Source organism: Opisthorchis viverrini, assembly GCF_000715545.1.
Source record: "Opisthorchis viverrini unplaced genomic scaffold opera_v5_106, whole genome shotgun sequence".
Classification (NCBI taxonomy): Eukaryota; Metazoa; Platyhelminthes; class Trematoda; order Opisthorchiida; family Opisthorchiidae; genus Opisthorchis; species Opisthorchis viverrini.
Genome location: NW_008751768.1, coordinates 545,380 through 571,871, shown reverse-complemented (window position 1 = coordinate 571,871; position 26,492 = coordinate 545,380). Strand labels below are relative to the sequence as shown.

The 26,492-nt window shown below is 39.8% G+C and overlaps 1 protein-coding gene across 1 annotated transcript; it reads right to left on the bottom strand.

Annotated features, from left to right (window-relative positions):
* Positions 1 to 1,604: 1,604 nt before the first annotated feature.
* On the bottom strand, positions 1,605 to 25,304 carry T265_13850 (hypothetical protein; the record flags this gene model as incomplete). The annotated part of the gene is made up of 2 exons (XM_009170863.1): positions 1,605 to 1,673; positions 24,918 to 25,304. 2 exons carry the CDS (start codon positions 25,295 to 25,297, stop codon positions 1,661 to 1,663), a joined length of 393 nt encoding a protein of 130 aa, XP_009169127.1.
* Between the last annotated feature and the right edge of the window lie 1,188 nt (positions 25,305 to 26,492).

The following is a 26,492-nucleotide window of genomic DNA, read 5'->3' as shown; positions in this document are numbered from 1 at the left end:
CTACTTGAGACCTTGCATTTGTTTAACCGACATTGTACTTTTCAGGACTTGTGGGCGCAAGATTCAAGACTTCTCCTGATCTGGTGATTGCTCTCGCCTGAGACAAATTATGCAGCTCGAAAATAAATCTACTATTTACCAGTGATTATTGTCCATCCATCATGGTTTAAACTGGCCTATATAATCTGGGACTGGTGTCACCGGGATATTGTAACAGAGCTTGTTTTTACGATGGAAGCTTAAACAAGGCAAGGAACCCTGTTATCGTGTTCACAAAGCTGTCTGATATTTTCAGATGTAGAGACTGAGAAGTCTTATGGTTTATCTACAAAATTTTGCATGCGAATGTAACTAGTAGATTGCACACTTTGATTATGGGCCAAACAATTTAAATACACAAAACCGGTCTTCAGGCTATAATGTGAGACAAAGAAACTGGTATTAAGCATCCGAACACAGTGATCTGGTATTCTAGTAAATTTGCCTCCTCGGATCGAAATGCGCTACTTTTCAAGAATATTGGGTTAATTATATGGTGTAGCATGCAAACCAATTCAACTAGTCCGAACAATAGAGAATCTGCTGCTGATTTGCCATGATACTGCAGAACGGAATGCAAAGTTGAAGAAACAGTTATATTTAGTCGCAACTGTAGTCTATTTAGATTAGAAAATGACTGCACCTCGGTCAGCTAATTTGGTTTACTTATGGTGACTCATTTTTGGGTGTCCAGTCTGAGAGGATTTGAGAACATTAAACTTCAGGTACGAGTGACCAGTCAGTAGTGTTTATGATGCGCGCTTATCCAGAGTAGTGCTGTGGCATAGTTGAATCACCTATGCAGAACTCACGAAACCCGAGTTTTACCTACCTCATGAGCACTATCGCAGAGAAGGGTCTTTTATTGAAGAACAAAGGACGTGTTTTAAAAATCAGAGGAAGATCGGATTCCACGAATAGAATGCAAATGACCAACTCTCATGTGCGTGACGAACATCCAGAGGTCACGAATTACAAAAGAACATTTCCATCAATGTCAACACTTGCATCTGTGCAGTGATACAGTAGGGCAAGAAACTTCCAAAAATATGAATGGAAAACTTATCCAGATGAAGTTTAGATGTTCAATGAAAAACCATTTGCATATTTGGACAAATCCTTACGTTCTTTTTGGAAACCTCTGTGAATTTCGTCTGATAAAGTAGTCTTTGCAGATTAGTGCAATGGATCCGATTGATGGGGAACCTACCGTGTGGGACGACGACCAATCAGTTCTTTTCATCCATTCCACGTGTGTTTTGCTTTCTACTAGGGTTTACTCATATCGACACGTGTCACCTTATAACCGTAACTAAAGTATAATCAGGAAACTGTAAAACTCCACATTCTCTATGTCAAAAGAGCTATTACGCAGGCGAAAAAAAAACAAAATTATCTGTGCTCCATCGAGTACTGTTCTGTGATTGTGTACCCGTGATTTACAACTACCGAGCAAACCATGACGTATGCCTTCGTTTGTATTTCGCCATCATTCAATCTACCAATGAGCGGCTGGAAGAAGGTAAACCCAAGAGGAAATTGAGAAAGTGCAACCGTGAGTTATTCACGCATATAATTGTGCGGTATCAGTTTTGCAAGTGAGGGTCGGAGTTGACCGGTATCACCTTCCAAACCTGTAAATGGGAAAAAACGCAGAAAGGTTAGGTTTACATTGCGCAAGATTGTGGTGCGTGAGACATTTGTGAGCAGTGACATTTAAATGAAATTATTAATCCAGCTGTTCATTGTGGGAGAAAAAAAGACTTTGATGGATCAGATAAGAAAAATGTACTAAGAAACCGACGACAACTCCGTCAATTTCCAGTTATCATTTTGTGCGTGGATAGTTATGGCGGATTCAGACAGTGATCCAGAGCTCCAGGTGCAGAACAAGAACTTTGCGGATTGGTTTAAAACAGAAACGCTGCTGAAATGTTTAAAATACACAGCAAGTAATTTTACGAAACCTGTCGAGAATCATCGTTGGTCATCGCAGGATTTCCATTCACCTTTAGGATCACCTAGGTAACTTGCATCATATTTCACTCCCGCGTTATCTAGGTAGCTGGGTTGTTGACTGCACTTGACGTACGCCTTTCAAACGTTCCACCACCAGTGGAGAGTACATCGTCAGCACGCCAAGCGACTCATTCATGGGATTTCCTGCGTCATTTACTGGACCTATTTACGTAAGGTCGATTGAGTGTCACAATATACTCAACGACGTGGCACTGTAGATCTGCTTGGAAGAGGTGGTGACCATCTTTATCCTCAGTCATATTCTTTTCCTTATTATTGTTACAATTTCTGGTCATTCACATCAGTTTATTCGCAGATATTTCCACTGAAGTAACTGGCAACTTTGAAACACAGTCGTATCATTCATCTTGTCTGTCAGATTTGTGCGGATTTACCGTAAATGATTAGTCGATTTGATGGACGAGGAATACAAACAGCAAGAAAAAAAATTTGGAAGATGTTGAAAAGGTTTGGTCCCAGATGGGTCACATTTTTTAACTCGTAAGAAGTTTGTAAAATTGAGCATGAGCATAATAAAAGTAGGATAATTTTAATTCCAAATATAAATCCACCATGAATTCCGTCCCTATCGGAACTCAGCAAGCGAATGTTTGTGTGACACTTGCTAAAAATGTTAATGACCACGTGGTATTTCTGTCAATATTGAGTAACCATCCAAAAAACCCTCCTACAGCCATCACGTCGTTCACCACAAAACGCGTGACGGGTAGTTTTTCCGAACTGTTTCCAACTTGCCACAAAGTACTATGTCCACTTCGCAAGGTCAGAAGCTTTGCGATTTGTAGTCAATACATGAAAATACTAAAAATTCTATTAGCGTGTGCCTGAATTCCTCTGATCAATTTAACGCCTCTTATCAATTGATGTACTACTTGGGCATGCCTAAAGATAAGCATATATGTATGCTCATACATACTGCTTCATGTATATGCGTGGATTATTAGAACGAGGAGGCATTCGTTTGTTATTATATAACATCACCTGTTTTGTCCTTCGAAGGAATTTGGAAAATGAGTGACGACTGCAAAGTTGCAGCTGTTGTGCAGAAATCAGGAAAGTGTTTCGTCTAACTTGAGGCTTCAAGCTACTGTTTTAATTTGTGCATAGCATTTTGTCGCTGTGTGGGCGGGCAGTGTGGGTTTTGAAATCTGGACGTTCGTCCACGGGAAACAGAGTTTGTTTTAATTTGTGCATAGCATTTTGTCGCTGTGTGGGCGGGCAGTGTGGGTTTTGAAATCTGGACGTTCGTCCACGGGAACAAGAGTTTGTAGCATTTTGTCGCTGTGTGGGCGGGCAGTGTGGGTTTTGAAATCTGGACGTTCGTCCACGGGAAACGTCAAGAGTTTGTTTCTGGTTCATACTCACTGAATGTGAAGCGACGTATGCGTTTGAAATGTTCTCAAAAAAACTTTGGTGAGCACAAGCTACTACTATGAAAGTTTCGCCATCATCCATGACTTCAATTGCTTTCCACTGTAGAGACACTAAATCTCTATCGACTGCAGTACGCCATATAAAAAACGTCGATTTTGAAGCACCCGTTCACCTCTATGATTTGCTGACCACTTGTTAGTTTCCCATTCCGTCTAGAGTGGTTTCATATTGAGCATACAACAACACATATATGATAATGTAAATAAACTTGATCTCCGGGTTTTATCGCCAAATTCAGACATTAAAGTTTTGTCCCAGAGGTCATGAATATTATTTTGATGGTGTAAGTCCGATGAAATGACGATATTTGTGAAGAGGAAAAAATCACTGCGCCATAACAGGTGGTTTTGCTGTGTAATTAATACTGAACTAAATAAGCCCCACACTATCAATCCGGTCAGTGCATTGGCCAGCGCTGACCACTGCTGATATGTGTGATACGTGCACTATTGCGGTGATGCTTTTCGAGTTATAATCAAGCAGAGCCTTGGCGCGCTTCTTTTATTGACTGATGTCTGTTTTCGTCGCTGACGGACATGAAGGGCTGCCTTCAATATGTGGCAAGCATTGCAGGTGTAGGTCTTGGGACCATGTTAAGTCAGTCTGGAAGTGGTACTTTCTGAAAATTGCTGAGCGATTTGATGTGGTAGAACGAAAACCTAAACCGGTTTTTAATTCTTACTGACACGTTCAAAGTGTGACTTGATGGAAAACTGAAATAATTTCGGCCACCAAGTCGATTTCGTTCACTTTTAACAAAACGGTTTTCTTAGCTTATGAATCGGTCATAACCTTCATTTTCCAAAGTGAAAATGTGCAAAAAATTCCTTCAGGAGAAGCACTTGAATCTGTTTGATCTGTCTGGACTGCTGAGCAATTAAGATATGCTAAAATTATTCGCATGTTACTTTGAAGGCTTTAGATTCCTATTTGTAGAGCGTATGGTGTTTAACTAGATAGAAAGACTTGTGTATACAGTAATGATATATATTTGTAGTGTCAAACATAGGCTAGTGCTGCGTATGATTACTTTCGAGTTCGCACTTTCCCAGGCTCTTAATAGTTCACGGTCATTTGGTGTTGGTCTAATAAGTTTATCTTACTGCATTCACGGTTTCTTACTATCTCTATGGCGCAGGTTCATAACAGAGAGCACCACAATGGCAGGCTGAGAGCCTACATGGTATAGAGTAATTACAAAATGTAATGTGTGGGATTGCATTTACGATTTAAAGCGCGATATTGCTAATGAGAAGGTGTACCGTGAATTGTTGAACTCAAGGTAGACTGGCCGAATATCGAGAATTCCGGACTGAATGTCGAAAGATGGACCGAGTTGGGCGACGAGCACCGGGTGTGCATCTTTCCTTGGTAAACTGGTGCCTTACTGCTACGGGACTGGTGATAATTTAACATAACTAAAGCTAAAATCCATGTCTAAACAACGTTTGATTTAACTACCGTCGGTTGCATTAGGATTGTTCGTTGATGTTATTTCCATATTGTTGTTGACTTGAGCAAACTCAAGCGAAACAGTAGAAAAATCTAGTGTACGTTAACTCACTGTGATTTTAGAAGACGGCAAAAGATTACCACTGAGTACCACTGTCTGGATTACTTCAGAAAGAGCATTTCGGAAAGATACCAGCAAAGTGTCCCCATTACGAAGCCGTTACAAACAGAATGGATTGTACCGTGCTGTGATGACTGAGCTATACTAGAGTTTGCCGTGCGGCGTTCGGAGAGTTCGATACTATGTTTGTCAACGGTTTGAGTCAGAATAACACAGGACTGTCTGGCTGGAGAGTGAAAAAGTTTGGTCCTTTTTTCCTTGACATCTGAAGCACAAATGTAGTCCCATCTTAGAACCCTTTTTAGGCAGTCAGGTTTTTAGCCAATGCGTTGTCATTCTTCTGTTTAGGGCTGGAAATCTATGAATATTTCTCCCGACGTGAAATAATGAGCAAACTTCAGGGGATTCTGATAATCTTTTGCCATATTGATCTTTGCATGGTGCTACCGACCGGGCCACAATAACTGCTGAACACAGTGTGATGCCTAAGCGGGAAAACGCCAATGCTGATACTGCCAAATTTCCTCAGTATTTTCTCTTAAACCGACTGTCTCACCTCGAAGACAAGTGCTTTCCGAAATATCATTCATAAAAACCACCGCACTTCGATCGCTCAAAAGTCAATTCTCAACACCGACAAAGAAATGCTTTCTAAGGGCACAAGGTCAGTCCAAAAGTATTTGCTGTGCGCATTAGCCTGGAGAGTGAGATATTCGTGCATTATTCCTTGCGTCCTTTTTGTAGATGTACAAATGTAGCAGAGCAGGTTAGACTATTGAGTCACCGGCCCTGGACAAAGTCAACTAAGGCCAAATGACTTATGGCCAGACACTTGAGTCAAAAGCTGAAGGCGGGCTACCTCGAAAAGGCCCCCTTTCTCTATCAGGGCCACCAGCAATATCATCTGTACTTACGGTAGTTTTTCCATTGATGTACCTCCTCAGTCCTTTGAACACCTCTGACAATTTGCTATCATCTACACGACTGACACAACTTATCCAGTCCTCCACCAAGAAGCAGTACTCAAAATAGCAGTTTGATAAATTTACCTGTTTATTTCTAGTTATGATCCTTCAATGTCTGTACACCATCACACTAGCAAAGATAGTGTTCGCTTGGAATTCATCAGGTATCCTTCGGATTTAAAGTGCACATCAGAGACTCTAGCATGATCAGTGTCCCAAAATGTCCAGATGAGACACGAAGTTTTCACGGCTTATTATCCAGGAGTCCAATGATCCGTAGGAGTTACGCTCAGCTATGTCCTGAGTGGATCCTAGTGAACAACCATCTTTGCTCAGTTTAATTATCCACGTCAGTCAAACTCACTGTCACTTGGCCTAAAAGGTTCGTCTGTTTGTTGTGCCAGCTGACTGCATTTGTGATCTAGAGACGCATTCTATCGACACTTATCCAGATTAATTTGTCAAGCGTGAGACTGCTGGTTTCATCCTCTCGTGTGATAAGAGTGCTCACGTGGTCCACCCGAAACATGTGGAGTAACTTCTGGACTGTCGAATCGGAGTTGATGTTCACTGCACGAAAAACGGGCGACAACTATTCTAACTGTGTGCCGATCGTCATCTGTTTCCTTTCCAGCCGTTAGTTTCAAAACTAACACTAGGTCTATAAAGTCTGGCGGCTACCGAGTGCACATCAACCGTGGATAATACTGAACCCCGTGGCTCTGAGCGATTTGTCGAGAGACACGACCCTAGCTTCCGAAACGCAGTAGGATTCAGACTACGCTACATTGCGAGTATGTCTCACAATGGTTGAATTTTTTGACCTTGGAAGAAAGCAAGAAGAAGGGTAGCACATCACTTTTGAAAAATATCATTGGTTAGCAGTACCGATTTCAGGTGGCCCAAGGCCTTTCTGCAACAAAGAATCACAGTACTGGTAATTCGCAAGCAGAACAGGTGTGACAAAATGGGAAAGATATTACACTCGCCTCTGAAGTTCTATCCGACTTCCACATATGGTTAACTGATCACAGAGTAGCATCAAGATCACAAGTGCTGACTGGTCCTACGAAATTCACTCCAAATTCATACTGAGCAATGCTCATGGGGAAGCCGGCAAAACCATCAAAGCATCACACATTAACGAGCCATAAGGAAACACCGTGAGCGCTGGTGGATCATCAGAGTCCAAGAAATTGGAAGAGATTCTTCTACTGGATTACATTACAATCAAATTGACCGACTGGTCAAATCAAGGCAACTGTCAATAAACTGGTGGGTAGCTTCAGTAAGTAACTTGTAAAAACCCCGGTCGTAAGGATGGGTGGGACGTTTCATAACGTTGCACTAACCTTGTGCAATAAAACTGCTGGAGATTTTCTGTGTGAAGTTGAGCAGAATTTGCACCTCAAGAGCACGTCAAAAGAAAAAAATAACGTGCAAAACGCCCCTTTTAGATTGTGAAAATATACCAGGACCGGAGTCCCTGCATTCAACCTACTTGGAAGAACGTGAATAATGAAAGGTAACCCATCTGACAAGTATTATTTGTGCAATATGGAGTAAAGACAGAAGGTATGCAAAAAGGGTACGTGGACACTATTTGTAAACCGTCGTGGAATTTGCCTAGTTACTGGAGCATCGAAAGTGCTCTGTGGTCAGCTCCTTTTGAGATTGGTTAAACCTAGTGTGAAGTATATCTGTAAAAACCGAGCTGGGTTCCGTTTTAAAAGAGAATGTCTTGATCTTAGAATCACCTTCCTGTGGGTCCAAGGTTGGTGATATCATCATAATAAACCAAAAAACTGACTCAAAAGCTGTCCTTGTTTTTTGTGGACCGTCAGGCAATGTCTATGGATCAAGGATGTCTCCGAAATTTCCCGGTCCTCTTCAAAGAGCTCCAAAACAACTACCGTGGGTTCGTAAGGATTTACGAGAATTCATCACCTAAATTTACCAACTCAAATGTTGCCAAACACAGCTGTCCTGTTCCACCTTTCATATTTGAACTGACTTGTGATATAATCACGGGGGTCCAAATGCTCTTCGGACACTCAAACATATATATCGGGCACCCAGATTTCATAGATGTTGTTGGATGTAGTGTCATTGTGATGTTGAAATAATTTCAATGATTCTGCCTCACTGTATCATGGGCTTGACACCTGCAAAGTGCAGAATGCCACTGCAAGACGGGATGAGCTCGAACCGAGTTCTCGTCTTTGAAGCTAATCTAACTGAGGTAATGGACTACCTGATGTCTACTCGGGTGGCTGTATCAGTCTTGACGGTTCAGACAAAGTTAGAATTTCCATGTGGATTCGTAAGGTTAGAGTAGCCTTCGTGAAACTTCACCTGTGGCATGGGCCTGACATACGTCTATCCATCAAGGGTCGAGTTTATGATATTGTAGTGCGCTTTATATTATTAGACGCGTTATTAGACGGGTTTTATGAACCAGGGACCAACGAATTAACCAAACTGCATCAACCATCCGATTCCGCCCGTTGGGAATGAGGCTTGCAACATTTTCCACTGTCTATGCCCCCACAATGTTACATTTAGATGAAGGAACATATCGTGTCACTGAGTCTGATCTAAAACTCCAGGCCACTCCCTCCTCCTGTTGAGCGATTTCAATGACCAGTTTGCTAAGCAATGTGAAACCTGGGAGAGGGTAGTGGGTCCATTTGGAATCGGCTAAATTGAGGGGAGCGGTAGACAACCACCGGTGACGTTAGAAACACAGAATCTTTCATTGCGAAAACTGGATCAGATGCTGCTAGCCAGGTGGGTGCCTAATTGACTACATAACTGTCTAGCGTGGAGGACACGATAGTCTACTAACCAGAAAAGTAAATATGCGCACAATGTGCATACAAAACTATCACACTTGATAAACCGTCACATCGGAAAAAAGCGTTCACGTTGAATGTGCGAGATTTTGAGAGCCGGGAGATTACATCGAGGTTTCAGGGAACTCTAACGCTTGAAGGAATTTTTTGTAACACAACTTTTCAACATGTTAAACCAGCTAGGAGGTGTTGGTTTGAGTTATAAGCTGTACCCCTCACACACTAGATACCCAATCCTACAACTACAGAATTACTGCTGGTCATTAACTAACCAGAAAATCAAAGATCACCGAGGATGAACGGCTTGCCTGCAGAACTTTTCAACCTGGGAGAATAGATACTGCAAAATGTACTACTGTACATGAATAGCTCATTTAGAAAGTTAAAAAATGTCTGAATAAAACTTTAAAGAGGGGATACAGTCTCTCTATATGAGAGGATAAGAAAACAGCTAAAGAGGGATCAGTGTTGCTCAGTCAGCGTATTACACGGAACAGACATGGCTGTGACCCTTTCTTTTTTACATATATGTTTGCTGTCATTTTGAAATGTAACATACCTAAACACCAGTACACTGTTTCAAACAACGTAAAAACGGTTTTTCCTACGAGATGATACCAAATGGATTGTTGTGAATGGAATCAGTTTTATTATGGTCACTTTGCACACTTCACCGAAAAACTTTAAGCTAAACAAGCTTCGAGAAGGATCATGGAACGCTCTGTGGCAATCGTTTGCATCTGCTTGATAGTCAATAAATATTCAGAAAGTTTATAGAAGATACGTTCATGTACAAGACGGATATTCAGTGTTTAAAGGCTAGGCGCAAATGAGAGTTTTGCTTTCTTAAGATAATCCAAATCGAGGAAGGCAAATGCTATTGTACCAAACTAAATATGACTATTTCTCCAACCCTAAAGATAAGATGCTAAAATGTAACTGCAAAATTAATTCTGCTCACTCCAACATACCTCATTTCATTGCCCACTGAAGAAAATGTCTGAACTAATCAATACTGAGAATCTAAACCAACTTTATTTTGCTGCACCCATTCTATCTGCGGCTATAATGCGCTGGGCACACCCGGTTGAGGACAACAGGAAGTGGAATACAAACTCTGCGGATTGTGGTTTTCCAAACATGCTAAGGAAAATGACCTAACACCAAAGTAACGGTCTCGTTTATATCCTGGAACTGAGTTTACCATAAAGACATGGACACATCAGCGATCAATACAGTCGCTTACGTCAAGTTATCTGAAATCAAAGAAGCACAACTGGCAGTACAACATTCTAAAACATTTTGTGATTAATTTACGGAAACGCGTATAAAAAATAAGAGAATACCTATCGACATCATGGGAAAACTAGTGGTTGGAATTTTAATAAGAGCGTAATATTTAATAAAAATGCTTTTTCTTACGTCATGTTAGGTAATGCAAAACATAATGGTGGAAATGGCACAAACTTTAAAATTACCATGTTTACTTAGTATGGAAAGTAATCTGGAACTAGAGTTCAACAGTTCCCCTGTACATTTTGATCTACTGATGACTGCATCAGGAGAGGTCATCACTAAACGACTGGGACTTTTCTACTTCAAAACGGGGTTTGCTTTTTAGGTTAGCTGACACCTAGACATGTGCCTTCCTTATATTACGTCCACCATTGCGAGTACTTGAAAGATACAAAAAAGCTGACGAGAGGCATAGGGCTAAATGCGGTGCCTAACAGCCTTGATCTCCTTTTTAAAGGTAACTCCTCGAACTTAGGTCTTGTTTCTATTTGTATCTAGTCTTTTCGCGCTGTATCTGTTACTGAAATAGTTTGACAATTTAATAAGAAAACATTAGACCTCCCGCTGCCCAAGTCTGTACATTGTGGGTAAGATATTTTCCTCTAATGCTTTGGCCGCATCATCGATGGTAGAACAGTCGTCTTATTTATCTTACTGTATCATTTAACTCCATTTTGTAGTTCATCAGTCTGTGTGAATGAGTATCATATTTGGACTTAACACTTATTCATCCCGTTTTCTGCTTGTATTTTGGACAATTTGCAAATAGAACCTTGCACAGCAACTGAGCTGGAGTGTCGTACGCTGTACGCATGATATTTCGGAAAATAAAGCTATCAGGCAAGTCGGTATGAGAAGACTTGAGAAATTATGATGATGAAACCAATGTGAGACCCATTCTTCCTAAAAAGCCGGGAATCAGTGTTTAATCTAATTAGGAATCATCAGTAGTGTGCCTCTAACAAAGCTCCGAGGAGAATCGACTCGCTTTTGTCTTAATTAGTGATTCCAGCGTTACCCTTCGACTACGAGCGGCTGTTCAGAACACTGCCTTTAGGTACAGATTAGCTTCATTTATACGAAAAAAACCCGAAATAGAAATATCAGTACAAAACGTTAGTAGGCACAAATAAGAAATCATTGACCTGAATCAGTGTAGCGTGAGATGTTTTGCCAAAAAGCTTAGAAATTTTGGCACATGTTTTAGAGCTATAAACTCTGAAACAAATAGCAAATGATGTTGGCTAGATGCAACCACCAAAAAATCGTATGAAGCAAATGAACGTTTCGGAGAAATCTTCTGACATGCCGCAGCCATTCCTGGTTGTCATGCAGTTGCCCGCAACACAGCACAGAAGAACAAAATATCTTTTCATTAACCCTGAAATTCTTGTACTAGCCGAATGAAGTCGTTTTGTAGGATAGGAGGGTATACGGAAAGCTTACGTCCATGTGCAATGTAATCTTGAGAGGGAACGCGGCGAAACTTGGTCCGATGTCGCTAATCGGGACCAGTTTGTGTTTAGGACATAAACAAGTGAAAGAGAATATTTTGCCTTTATCTCACGTTACAGTAAATATATAAACGCACTCATATCCCGATGTCTCAGACTCCTAGGAATAAAAACGGATAAATGAGTCTCCAAGCTAAATTTCGTAACAGTCTCATGGAAAGTGCCGTTCATAATCCGAGGGTGGCGGTTGCGGTAGGAAAACATATCCATGGTTTAACGGGGTTTTGTTTGAAATGGGTATTTTTACCTAGTGAACAGTAAGAGGAACAAATATGGAAAAAAGCGAAGCCAAACCACTTAAACCTCCAATTTTAATTTTTCGCCATCTAAGGTAACAAGTTAGGTGATCTTTTTGTAATGTGCTACTCATAAGGTTGCTGAAAATACATCGACAGCCCAGGTGATTGTCAGGTGACAGTCAGGTGATCGCTTCAATTAATTGTGTACAAGATGGACGATTGTAGATCGAAAGCCATATGAGTCCAGTGAAACTTTTAATTTTCTCCCATTCTGAGAATCGTGCAACGTTTAATCCATTCCATACTATTTTAGTTTCAGTATACACGCCAGCACCCAGCACATTTCCGGAGTTCGATACATTGGCAGTTAACTCTGAATCAGAACCCATCAATGTAGATTTTCTGTTCTCCTCCGATATGAGTTAACATCTCACATGTAGGTATAAATATAGTCAGCTTTTCAGGATCGTCATTACGATATTTCTTCCGGAACTTCATGAGATGCAGAGATCCTTTTTTCCGCATAATTCAATTGATGGTGCTTCGCTAGCTTGCTTAGCCCAGCTTTGATTATCCGTGACGATTATTCACCGGAGATAGCCGTGATTTAATAAATACAGGGAAGTCTTAGTTAAAGTGATCCTCCACGAGGTTACCGAAAAATTGGATTTATTAGATATCGCTCCGTTAATCAAGCGCCGCTTGTGAGATCAACGTGCATTCACAATTTTATCACATTGAATTTATTGTTCCAATGATCCTGAGCACCGAACCTTCTGAAGAAGGCACTGCCTTGTCCTACCTTGGTCTTCCTTAGTGCTGAAGTACTTATCTTCCAAAGCTTCCTCAAGAAATCGGGAAGATCTCATAAGAGTTCCGTCACATATGCGATTTAGCTATCCTCGGGAGGGAAATCACATTACTGGGAAAGTCTTTATCTTTGTGCACAATTTATTCAAAATTATATGAAGTAGCACGATAAAAAGCAATTGCGAGTTATGTGGTATAATATGCTGGTTAAAACAGATGAAATTTGGGTGAACCTGGCTGATGACCGTCGCAATTATAGTTACTAAATTAAATGGACTTTTCTGACACTCCACGTTAGATTTGCTGCGTAAAAACCATTTTCATCCGCCCACCATTACAGCTCTCATTATTAGTGTGGTTCAGTCCTTTAGTATTTTTATACTTTTTTTCATAAGGCAGCCTATCTGATTGCTTCACACTTAATCGTCTGCCCAAGGGAAAATCCGGTTTTTAATAATTGTCTGCGGAAAATTGTTGGAGTTGAATAATGCTTAGAGAAATAGATATTTGTGTCCGTATAACCACTCAACGTTTGAGATATTTTGATTAACCTTTCGAAGTAAACCGAGTTTTATACCACTTTTGTTACAGTTTAGGGACTAGAACTATCATCCAAGAAATTCTGCGCATAAAAAAACAGGACCTTACTGAACTCGTCAAATTCATGACTTGGCAGTGAGAAATAAAATGGATACTGTTTTGGCGTGGCTGGAGGTCGTTTCAGTGGTAGCACTGTTACGATTTTACGGTGGTACACGCTACCAGGCAATTTATTGATATTCTCTGAGCTTAAAATACCTGAAAAATTAAAATATTCTGTCGAAAATGACGAATGATTTCCTGCTCAGTAGGAGGATTGTGTATGCAGAAGTCTGAACATGAGTAAGCCTTTTGGCAGCTGATTCGAACAGACGTTTAATTTTTTTTAGAAGAAATGAGGACGCAAAAGAGGCTTTGTGAAGTATAGACCACTCAGAAATATACTGTTTAAATCCGGTAATCATCTGCAAACCGCCATAAAGCTACAAGCGCATCAATACCACAGTTTTGAAAAAAAATTATTTCTTACAATTTTTGCTCTGACATAGGCTTAACTTGCGTACACGTTTTGGGGAACCACATCGCTTGACTAAATTTCTTCTCATCAATGCAGAATCACTTTCTTCTTATAAAGGACTTTCCACTGTGCATGGGTCCATATATCACGACTTTGGCTGTAAATTTCGAAGGTTCAATCGATGGCTAACGACGGCTGGAACTAGTAACTTTAGTGAGGAGGATCCTTGCAACAAGTAAAACTTGGAGGCGACTTTACGAACTGATTTGCAAGTAACAACGGAATAAAGCATCAAAAGATGCCTGAGTTTGAAGTTCAACACATACTTTTTAATTTTTTTCGGGCACTGTATATTAAACTCAGAAACCTTTGCTCCGAATCAAATATTGATCACCTGAGAATTGTTCGTTGCGCTGAATAACTAGAATAGCTCATTTCGGACAATCATATACGGGAGGCAAATGCACTGGAAATTATTCGTTCCTCGTAACCTCTTGACGGTTGCGGTTGCTTCATTGATTTCTATTGTAATGCTGTTTCACCATTCTATTCGTTTAGAAGAATTCATCGGTTCTGGCAAGGCACTATCCGCGAACACTGTGCTGGTCCAGAATGAGGTGTAACAAAGCAACAGGGCTAAAGACGTGAAATCCCAAAATAGCTCAGAAAGCTGGGTTATGCTGTCCATCACGCACGGTAGACAGGGTTTTCTTGCAGGAATTTACTTTGAATGTTTTAATTGGTAAAGATTAAATGTGATAACAAGCTCGTTGATGAGAATTGTAGGTTATTCTTGAATTGTTCGCATGACGTACAACATTATGCTCTATATTGTTGAAAGAACTCGCATCAACGCACGTTTCGCCCATCAGTGTATACTGCGAACTGCTTATCATACTTATTATAAGTAGCTTATTCGTACTCAGCTTTCAACGGCAGCGGAACGACCAGTTTGCACATATTTGGCAAAATTCTCTTTCAAAATCAGAAAACCTACAGATTGGTTGCAAAAAGCTGTAACTATCCTCTTGCTTTGTTCTCGTGCTTCTAATAAATTCTCCTTTGCCTAGGCCACATTGCTTTGTCATGTTTTTTTCTGTGCAGGTTACCAAGACTAACCACAACAAAATCTTGGTTTGGTGTTGTGCAAATGGATGTAGCTGGCGATCCGGCGTTTCACTAGCAAATCTTCCTTGAAACCCTTAATGTTAAAGACTAAGTCGATGACGCTAAATCAGCTCAGCCATTTTTGAAGCTTAGGGCATGTAATGGCTCAAAAACGATATAGTTTAAAAGTCCCGGGTCTTTCACTATGTAATTTTCTTATTGAATAATAGTCAGGTTCAAAACATGATGAGGAATAAATGCCGTCCAAAATTTACTGGATAAAACAACACCTTGAATATCTCCAAGATCTCATGAGGTGAAATATTACATTTCTAGCTATTTCAAGCCTGCCGGAAAGGATGGTGCTCTTATAAAGTTTCACATGCGTTTGCAAATCAGTGGAATCCATCCACGATGTAGGAAGTGATGATATCAGCCGCACAATTTTATCCCAGAAATTATGAAAAACGGTTGAATAGGGCTTGAAGTTCGAAAGACTTGAACAGTTTGCCAGACAGTGGTGAAAATATCAAATAAAAACACCCAAATTAAACAAACAAGTGCTTTATTTCATTATGTTATAGTTTTAGAATTTCAGTTACTTTTTCAGTGGGTTTGCTTTCGGACAACTTTTTGGTTTATTGCCAATTAGGCATCAACAAAACGATGGCAGATCATGGGAGGCCAATGATCGAAAAGTCTTGCATCGCCGGTTTCTAAAACTTTTATTCTGTCTGCGAGATGAAAGGGAATCAGGAATCGTCGTGTGTATTTTTTATGACGTTCAAAACAATGATTTATTTTCCCTTGAATCGGCTGGGCCAGGACATGGAACCCTTTCGGAGTCAAATAAAAATTGAAATATGCCAATACTTCGACTGGAGAAAGACATTTAACGGGTTTATTATTTGTTCATTCTCGCACTTGCCGACGCAGCGTATGAATGATATAATCCCAGAAAATATCCAGATGTCCTAAACTCTCAAGCCGAGGTCACAGTGAATGTTGAGTAACATGTTTAAATGTTGACTTTCGATAGCAATCCCATTGTTGTACTACTCGTCTTTCTTCAGAGCCTAATATGCGGATCAAGTAAATACGCCTTTATTGAGAAAAGAAATTTACATTTAAGTGGTATTCAGCCTACGGCGCTTTCTTCGGATTACTTTTGTGTTTCCCACAGAATTCTGTTAAAGCGAGTCTCTCTTTCAGGGTTCCACAGATGGCCCGTTTAAACTATGTGGAATAATACCTGTCCGAATGTGGGTCATATATTCTGACACGTGTCCAAAGAATCACCAACCTTGTAACTCTTGCTGATTCTGTTCTGATTTAGCTAACGTTGGCATCTTACCTTACTTCGACTAGGTAGGAAGTGTAAAAGACAGGAATTGGGAGAGCAAAAACATGTAGATGCTGTCATAGAATAGGTGAGCAAATTCCAGGTGAATGGACTCCAGGTAGACACGATACGAAAATCCCCGCAATAGAAAGCAGACGCATTTGGACTGCGTATTTGTGAAGATGCACTCCTCAAGTATCATTAGTATCTCCAAAACTACAGCTTTCTTTTGCTTTGCTATGGAAGCTCATACCAGAAGTTTATATTTGCTACATTTGACCCACCGAGCATGATTTAATGGCAACTCCATGCTGTATGATTCTTGAGTGCGACCATCAGATCAACAGGTAATTAGAGCAAAATTATCTTCTTCCCATTAATTGAGACATTTTATGATTTGGTACGCAGTGATTTTTACTGTACCACTATGCAGGTTGGTGGTACATTACGGTCAGCAGTGACAATTCCTACAGCAAATCCACTCCGATGTAGACTGATTCCAGCATGCCAAGCCGTTTACTTTCACTTCTCATTCATTTGTAGGCTTATGTCTTGAGTTGAGTAGCAGAAAATGTAAGTTTTTCAGTGTTAGGAGATGCAAAACGTTTCAAATTGCTGCCTTTATCTAGCTGGTTATTAGTTGTAACTTTCAGAGATTCGTCATTCTCTTAATCAGTCACATAATTCCAATGCGGTGACCTGATGCCCCCTTGATGCATACGACACAAAATCCATTCGAATTTTCTGTACTTCCAGTGTAGCATTAGCCGGATATCCACTTCAAAACTATTACGGATCCTTCCGGCCTTTTCTACAAAAATAAGTTATGATATTGCCATTGTTTAAAGGTTCTTGAACCCAGAATTATGGGTACGGTTAAATCCATAAATAAGCAGGATCGTATGAAGTATCAAAACTTCTTACTCAATAAGGAAGTAGCTAGGTCGGCGGGAAAAACCCTGAATAATTGTACGTTCAGCGTCAGCAGAACAATTCGATGCTCTCAGTATTTTCACTTGATCCGATGACTCCATACCTCATTAGTGGACGCCGTCAGAATGTTAGAATACGGTACCTTATGAATAATCAGTCAAAATATTGATAGCTGTTGACATTCCTAGGTGACAGTCTATTTTCTAAGGCGGGCTTCAAACGTTCCGCTACTGTATAAAAACCAATCTAACAACGATAAATGCCTAAACTATTTGCGCTCATACACAAGAAAAAAAACAACGTAGACGCCAATTACGAAAGGAATGAAAGTTTTGTTCGAATACTGAAAAAGCGTTTGAATCAAGTCGCCAAGCTTGTCCAGCAAATCATTGGTCAGCCTGTATATCACATGTACTCATAGCAACATATTAGTGATGCACCCTGGTGCCCAGGTGCCAAGACATCATGAGACAGAAATGGCCTAGAGGAAAGCACAAAAGAACAGGTTAGAGATAGTTAGACGGATACTGGGACTAGTTCGTGAATGATGAATCTGAGGAAGGTTTTCATACATCAGATTTATCCACATGCAATTTTGGGCCCTCTTCCCCTCACCATATATATTTCCTTGGTTACAGTGCTTTTATCTGGCCAGTGAATATTATTCTACAACAGTGGGATATCTGAACCGTCATATTGGCCTCTGGAAAGCCGACCAATATGTTTCTCAAATTGCGATATGGCGAAGTGTTACCACCGCTCCTGATGACAACTTCAAACACCTTGGAAACACCTGCTGGACCGGTGCTACGAATTTAAAGGTTTGCATTTTTAGCTTTTAGGTTTGTATGCTATTTTATGTGATTTCGTGGGTTTTGTTGTAACCTCCATTCTTCATGCACTCCGACGGTAGACAGATATTGTTGAAACCAACTAAAGGTATCTGTCATTCAAACAAAAATATGCTCATTTTCGAACATTTCCTCTGATTTCTATTTTGATGCATCTGAACTCAGCTTCGTGAAATCAACATCAACCAAGAACACATTGTGTTTATTGGCACTTGGAACCGACTGAATTTGCGTCGAGCTAATCGTACGACAAACTGTGTAATTCAAACGTTCACTGTATTCAAAAGGAACGGAACATCACCATTAGGTTGCAGCAGATTTGAATTTCACGCCGTTTATACTCACTGATAGAACAGTCTATAATCACATGATCATTCCACATCTCGGACCCTAAAGACCGAGTATTTCTGTTGGTGATACTATGTTACCGACAGTGCAACAGATTGAAAGATGATTTCAGAATGGTTCGGTCAAGTCATCTATTTGAATTAACACAGGCGTTCCGAGTGATTAGCCTTAGAAATATCTAATTGGTTAGTCGTTTAAACGAAAGCGGATCTAAATGAAATGCATTATCAGAAGGCAGAATTATACAGGCCAAGCTGTGGGTAGTTTGTGTGGGCATACTTCATTGTCATCCAATTCACGGTCACTGATAAATGTAAGAGACGCAGTCAGCTAAAGAAAAATAATTTACTAAGATTACTGTAACTTAAAGAATGTATGCGGGGAAGCTCAAAAATGACTAGAACTTTTCACATCTGGTAAGAGATGACGTGAAGAAAGTAGGTGAGAATGTGGGGAATGGATGAGCATTGAGCTAACGTTGTTTTTAAACCACACGCCAGTTGTATAAAATTCGGTAGCAAGGATAGGCCAGTTATGTTGATCCGAAAGGCCCATGGTCTTATGTTTATATATACCTACTCCAATCGACTTTAGTAACTTTAAGATAAATTAAATATAGTGAAGTTAACTATCCCTCCAAAGGCGTGCTTGATGACCACTTGGCGCAGAATACGATGAGAGGCCAATATCACTCCGAAACCATTCTGGCCATCTAGTCCCAGTCAATTAGATGCAAACACACCCAAAGAGTACAACTGATTTTTACACGATTTTTTTACTGATGAACCTGACGCACCAACTTCTGTTCATTTGGATCACGGAGTCACTAAACCTCATTAAAGTCATCAGTTTTTCTCTAATATCTTCTCATCCGCTGAACTAACAACATTCACATTTTCAGCAATGGTACACAACCTTTGACCCGCTGTGCAGAAACTGCACACTTTTTATTCGTAGAGAGGGACAAAAAAGCTATGTAATCAAGACCAAAGCAAGCCTAAAACGGAGGACAATTTAGGGCACTCGACCTTTTGTAATCTTCCATCTAGAGATAGAGAAAATAAATACTTTTTGCTGAGTTTTGAGTAGGTTTTACTTTTGAATTCCAAAACCAACTTAGTATGTCTATCTTCAGTTTACTCGCGTTGTCGAGGATGTTGCCTAAAATAAATGGGTGGTTCTTCGTCATACCCAAAGTAATCTTGAAGGGAGGTTTATGTCAGCAAATGTATCTAGGAAACAGAAAACCAAGCATTCGTGAGAGAACAGTCTCATCATTTAGCACGCGACAGACAAGCGGAAACAGGCCATAACTTAAGGCCTTAAATATGTTTTCCTGATTAATGACGAAACATCTAGTTACTAAGCTCAGTCAGCAATCGGTTAGAGTACCAAACATTTTCGATTTCTGTTGCTAAATCTCCTCGTACCAAAAGTGAACCGTCACATCTAGATCATTCACAGTTCATCTTTGTTCTCTGCTGATATCAGTCTCTTTCGTCTGGGATTGAGAGTGAATTTCGTGTTTAGCCACGGGGGCGACATCTTGTTAGTTAGCAGAAAGGCATTAAGCATTTACTATATACATCTCACTTATGACCGTCAACTAAAAAACCTTTCAATTATAAGAGATTTTTTCTGTTATTTTTGCATCCATAAATATTGCCTCGCATGACAGATGGTAATCCTTAAGTATTTTGGCACATTACCAATGTGTTTAACGGTGAAATTGTGCGTCACTATTTTTTTATCAGTGACGCAATGTGACAGCAGCTTAATGAAGAAACTACAATAAATCAATTGATATACCTAACTTTCTATGAATTAAACGACTCAAGTGAGCAGCTCTGTTTTTTAAATGGAGCATTTTCTCTAGGTTTGAATGCTAATTACAAACAGGAAAACTTTTGGTGTAGTCAAGAAAGGTCATCAAGTGCGCTGCAACTCTCTGGCACCTTGGGAAAAGGTGAGTTACGTGGGCCTCACAAATGTTAACGCCTGCAAAAAAATTGAAGCTGAATACAAATCCCGTAAATGACTAATTTTTTATGCCTCAAAACGCTTGAAAGTTCCAGGATGATCAGAAGCGAGAAACAATCAATCAAATTAGTAGAACGCCTTACACAAGAAGGCAACGGAAAATGGCAAAACAGTAAGATCTAGGTGGAATTCTACTAGGGCATAGAAGAAATAGTTTACTAGTGGATAGCCAAAAAATGTTGCAAATGTTTTGTACACAAAGCCAAATTAAAAAGAACCGCTAACAGAAAACCACTGCAGATGCACGAATTCTGGAGGACTGATACAAATTTCTGTTGAATTATAAGGATTCAAACTAATGTGCACTACTCTGCTGCCCGAGTTTTCGTTTAAAGATGACGTGTAACGGAATATGGTGGTACATTTCTCTCTTCAAAATATTGCACAAAAAGGACATTTTAAACGCAATTTGTAGGTAAAGGATATTACGCACAGCTCATGCCTCAGTCTGACCTCTAAACGTGTTGCAAAGCCCTATAAATATCTCGCCTTGTACAGCAATTTTGTTCTTTGAAAAAAACATTTCTAGTGGGAGATTCCCATGACAAAACGCCGGATCCAGTCAGATGAAAAGTTTGTTGTGGATGCCGAAAATCAAACCGCATTGTACAACATTGCGCAAGAGCAAAACAATCGGCCTGATAGAGCAACCTTTCATAAGCGGTTTAGTTTCGCGAAATTTTATGCTGGAATAACGAAGATACTGGTTTCTCGACAACATTGGTATTTGCTGATATCAGGTAAAACTCCCCGTTTTTCCTGCTTCGAATTGTTGCGATGTAGACAACAATCTAAATGGTGAGCTTGTTTGATCCTGATAACGGTGAAGAGCTTCCCAGGAACAACATTCATGTGGATATAGAGAAATTCGGCTGAATAGTTCATACTTATTGTTAGCAAAAAGATCGAACCTACTTCTCAGTGAATTGTTTCTTGTTTGATGTGTCAGAAAATCGAGGGTTAATCATACTAGGCTCCCACGGTGTTAATCTCAGGGAAAAATATCTGGAGGCAAAGGAAAGTTTTCCCATGTCAGACGACCACGTGGTTTGTTCAGCTAAGCATGAACTGAACGTTGTAAAAAGGTCCACTGTGCTCTCTACCGTTCACAAACTATTCCCAATCATACCAACTGACGGAATGATTAATAACTGATGTGACTATCTGGCACGGTGGCCCTGATATGCGATAAGTGTACAAACGAGTGCAATCATAGCCAACAAAATAGTCTACTATCTTACGTTTAGCTGAATTATTAAATGGGACAGTCTTTACCGACAGTTTGTTGTGTAACCCAGTTGGAAGAACATGTACCCAGCGATACAGTGCGTTAAGTGCTCAAATTTGGATTCAGTAACGGCATCGTGCTTTTTGGGTTTTGGAGTAGATATATTTTCAATTATTCATCAACTACAAGGACGAGTATGATGTCGCCTCAGACACACAGATGAGACCAGCTCAAGCTAAAACTGCACACAGGCGTAGTAGTTTCTTCAGGGATATTCCGGTTGTATTGCTTAGAAAACGCCAAGTGTGGACAATTGCATTCTTCATGACTATTCTTTATGGCTCTAATTCCAACAGAATTCAAAAATTTATCCATCAGCATGAATTTTAAGTAAATATAGTGAGCCATTTTTGTGGAGTGTTTAGATGGCTCTACGTCTAATATCACCACAACGCTTGTTTCACTCCAAATCCTTACGGGGCAACGCTAAAATCGTGATCACTTTGCTGCATTGCATGAAGAACTGATTAGGCTTCTTCAGTATTCTAAAACACGCATCCTACATTCCAGAAGAGGCATCTGTTTTGTTTCTCGGGGAACACATGAGTTGCACTCACTAGTCTATTTACATTTCTATCTCAATTTGTACTGTGCCCTCAATTGTTACGAAGTGTTTTCGCCTCTTGTTTCGAATCATTACAAAAATTTCCGTACTAAAATGAGAAAAGTGAAAAGTTTGATCTTTTTTGTTTTAAGTGATTCTTTTTCTGGACTTTACAAGTCAGTGTATAAAAATCAAAGCAGAAATTGCCAATTAGGCAAAAGCTGAAGTACTCCTACTGAGCAAAAACTAAAATGCACTACTTCACTTGAACGATTCGTCGAGTTTCGCCCAGACGTATCTATGGGCACGTTAATTCACTGAGAATATGAAGTCAAATCTCGTAATGAATTTACAACAATTAAAAATTCTTAATTGATTCACCAAGATTGCCTAACATAACATTAATAAGATGTAATTTTTTGGCATTTTTACTAAAAACGTCTACCGTACCATACCACATAGAAACTCGACTTCTAAGGCATCTATTTCCAGGAGAAGAAACATTTATTAATATATTTCAGTTAACATGAAAAACGGAGGATTCTAGATTTTAGTGAATAGAACATTTGCTTGTTGTTGACTTTTTACTACAGAGGACACAGCAGGGACTTTATTGGCGTTCTTCTACAAATTATTTTTGCCTGTTACGTGACTTAAGCAAGCTACTAGTTCCTCTGTGTATTGTGACCAAATTTAAAAAAACCAATAGCATTTTCTGCCTGAAAGGCAGTCCCAATATGCCAAGACGTTTAGAAGATCGTTTACCAGTTACGGCAATGATAATGATGACTAATAATGTGACTACACTAGAGGTCTTGCGTAGTATATGCTGATAAAAAAACATGGTTGCCTGCTGGACCTTCCAAGTAGCGACGCGTGGTCGGGGTGATAAATTCTGTCCCACGACTTCTTGAATGTGAAGTGGTGTGGTTGCCCACGGGTTGACACGCATGTGCTGGCAAAAGTCATTGCAGTTCTTGAGTTTTGCTTCGATATGGCAAGCAGTTTCCGTTTTGGACATGGAAAAGTAGAATTGGCTGGACCCGAGAGTGTTCCTAATAACTTTCTTGGAAAGTAAAAGTCAATTGTGCAAAAATATGTAATTGCCCGTGTTTCCTACTTTACTGTTATCATAAGTAGTGGGCAATGAAATCCTGAATAAACTAGATTCATCGCTTTCAATATGTTGCTTCAAAAGTGGAACAAGTGTGATTTTTTTACTGCTGCGGTTGTGGCTGTTGATACAATACACCTGAGAAGTGAATGTCAGTCTGTTCATAGGTCAAAAGTGCCTCCAAAAATTTGTAACTCTTATTTTCCAAACGGTAAGTAATTTTATATGCAACTTTGGCTTCGGAACCATTAATTGCATGTAAACAGAAATGGCAAGTAAACGTTTCCTGATGACAAGTAACAACATTCAAACGCACTGTTTTACGATCAAGATTAATATTCTTTTACTAATGAATTACCTCGAAGCTGCTTCTGTCAATCTATACTCTGAGTGCATGTTAGATCACTTAATTTAGTTGCCCTGAAGAAAGCTCTTGTTGTGCAAAATATCAGTTCCCATATTGTTATAAGCGAGTCAACCAAATTTAGATAACCGCACGCGGACTATCCAAACAAAAAACCTGGAAGGTTCTATCTAAGAAAGATTTGGATTCAACCAGCCAATGTTTCCTTAGCCTTGAGTGTGATCTACCATACGGGCTTCCCAAAAACCGTGCTATCCACTCTACGCCTATGCACTTGAACTTCACAAAGAATCCATCGTACCCCCCTCCACTGGACTGATAGCGGATGTCTCATTTCAAGATTTACTGCATCACATTCTACCTTTTCACGACTGGCACCAAAGCACATTAAAGATCTTAATAATAGAATCATTAGGCCTGTTATTGAAAATTGTCTGCATCGCCTAAATCATGCAAGTGGTAGTCAAGATATTTCTTCTGGACGCCTGCAGCACCATTGCAACGTAACATATCCTTCTGGATATTCCCAAATACACTTTTTACTGTAAATATCATAAAGGTTGAAAGAAGTTAAAATTTCATTCTTTTCTGTATCTTACGAAAGTTAGGGCGAACTTCGCTGTGCTTCTTTTTCAAAAAGTTCCTTTTGGAAACCGGTAAAAACATAAGGAGACATTAAATTTCCCAAGTTTATTGCTGATAATGAAAGTGATGTTGGTGACGAAGATGGGAGATACTGTTGATTATTATTCGATTTGAGAAATTTTCACACATTTCGGAAGATGCGATGGGGTTCCCAAAAAATAGCAGCTTTTGGTTAACTGATAGCATTGTGTTTAAGTGAAGTGCACAAGGTGAATTGGTGTGCATATTGGGAAAACTGTGTAGTATAAAAATACATGCACTGTGTCCACCGTGACTGATTACGAGTTTTAGCCCCAGATAATGTACCGGGCCCAAGGAACTTTATGTATAGAAGCTAGCACTAATTCCACGTGTATTTTAGCGCGTTCATATAAAGTTGTTTAGCCCACAAGCCGTATTTTAGTCACCTCTATCTTAAACAGATAAAAACAGATGTGATGCAACTTGGCTTACAAGTACTGATGCAGAGGAAAATGGTCCCGACAACTGCAAAGCATTTTTTCCTTTTGTTTTGCTTACCTTGGTCTTCCAAACACTTGGAAGTAATAATTTAACGCTCGGACATAATTTTGCATATGTTCTTGGTCGCGGAAGTAGGCCGGTGGGTTAGGAAATGATGAGTCTACTGCTCTTGCATCTGCTGTTGGGAGAATCGAAAGGGTAAGTATCCGTTTGACGGCGGAAAGTGTGTAAAAACTCGGCCATATAGATGATGACGTGGAGCAGCTACTGTTTAGTTTTTTTGATATAAATGGCACATTTTCGTTGATACTGCGTGTCACATTAAACATTGAGGAAATGATCAGAACCATCACAAAAAGACGTATAATAATTCGTATCCCGGGCACTGTTACGTCGGTATATGAACGATAGGGAAGCGCCAGTCCGTAAGCTCTCATGTCTGGGAGGCTTTTAAATCAACAGGAAAGAGTCATGTTTGAAAAAAATCCCAACCAGAATGGAAGAAGCCTTTTTGTTCATTGAAAATACCTTGCCAATCGATAAATCCTATCAGTCACCAATAGGGATGCGCTCAGTTTGGTACACATCATGATGACAGTGTTCAACCAATCAGGTTTTATCACCCATTTAGCGTTCACATACCTGAGGTAGACGTGAAAAATTTACAGTAGTTAATAAGGCATTGTCGATGACCGGTGGATGCCTAAAAATCTCAGTTCCATCCTGTAGATTTTTACTTAATAATTATTCGAAAGAATGAACTGTATATCACTTCAGATGATTATAAAAAAATCGGTGGCCCAAGGTTGAAAAAAGCTTTCAGTCACATAAAAAATTCGCAATTGATACGTCAGTCCATATTGGTTCTGTTCTTCGATTGCATGTCATTTGACAATCATCAATGTTTTCTAGATGCTTTCTGTTATACGTCATATCCATGCTATTTCGATCGGATTACACTGGTTGTCTACAAGTCAAAATAATTGAAAGGAGAAACAAAAAGCCGCATGTGTGCCGTGAATCACAAGTTTCAGCAGAGCGCACTGGTTTATCACTTGCGGAGCTAGACGATGTGTAGTGACTAACTAAGAACGATAAAGTAAACTAGTTGTCCTCTCATGAGCTTTGTCAGCCTTATTAAATAAAACCCGAACCCCGGAAATTCGCCTCGTATTATAGCTGCATTTGCCGAGCTACAGATTGGCGAAGTGTAATCTCAAAATCCGAAACCACTTATGGCACAATGTCCCTACCGTTTTCTTCAGGCAGCTTCTGGATATACCTGTTCAATGGGCTATAGTGTTCAACCAAATAGGTTTTCCTATTGCGTTCACTCTTTTAGTAGTCTGTGATGAAGTGAATTTCTAAGGTATATGAGCGAAATTGCTTTCCATACCGCCAGCGTATGGTTTTACACAGGCGCGTGACCACAATTATCTCCGACCTCTTCTGGCTAAGTACCGTTTTATACACACTAATGTGAACTACACCCCAAGAATGCTTCAGAAAATTCTATCGGATTTCTCATCAACGGATAAGATAGGAAAAATTTCCACCCACTTATACATCACTTGAAATTGATAATCAACGAAGAATGGAAATACCATGAAAGTTCTGCATTAACTTCAGTTA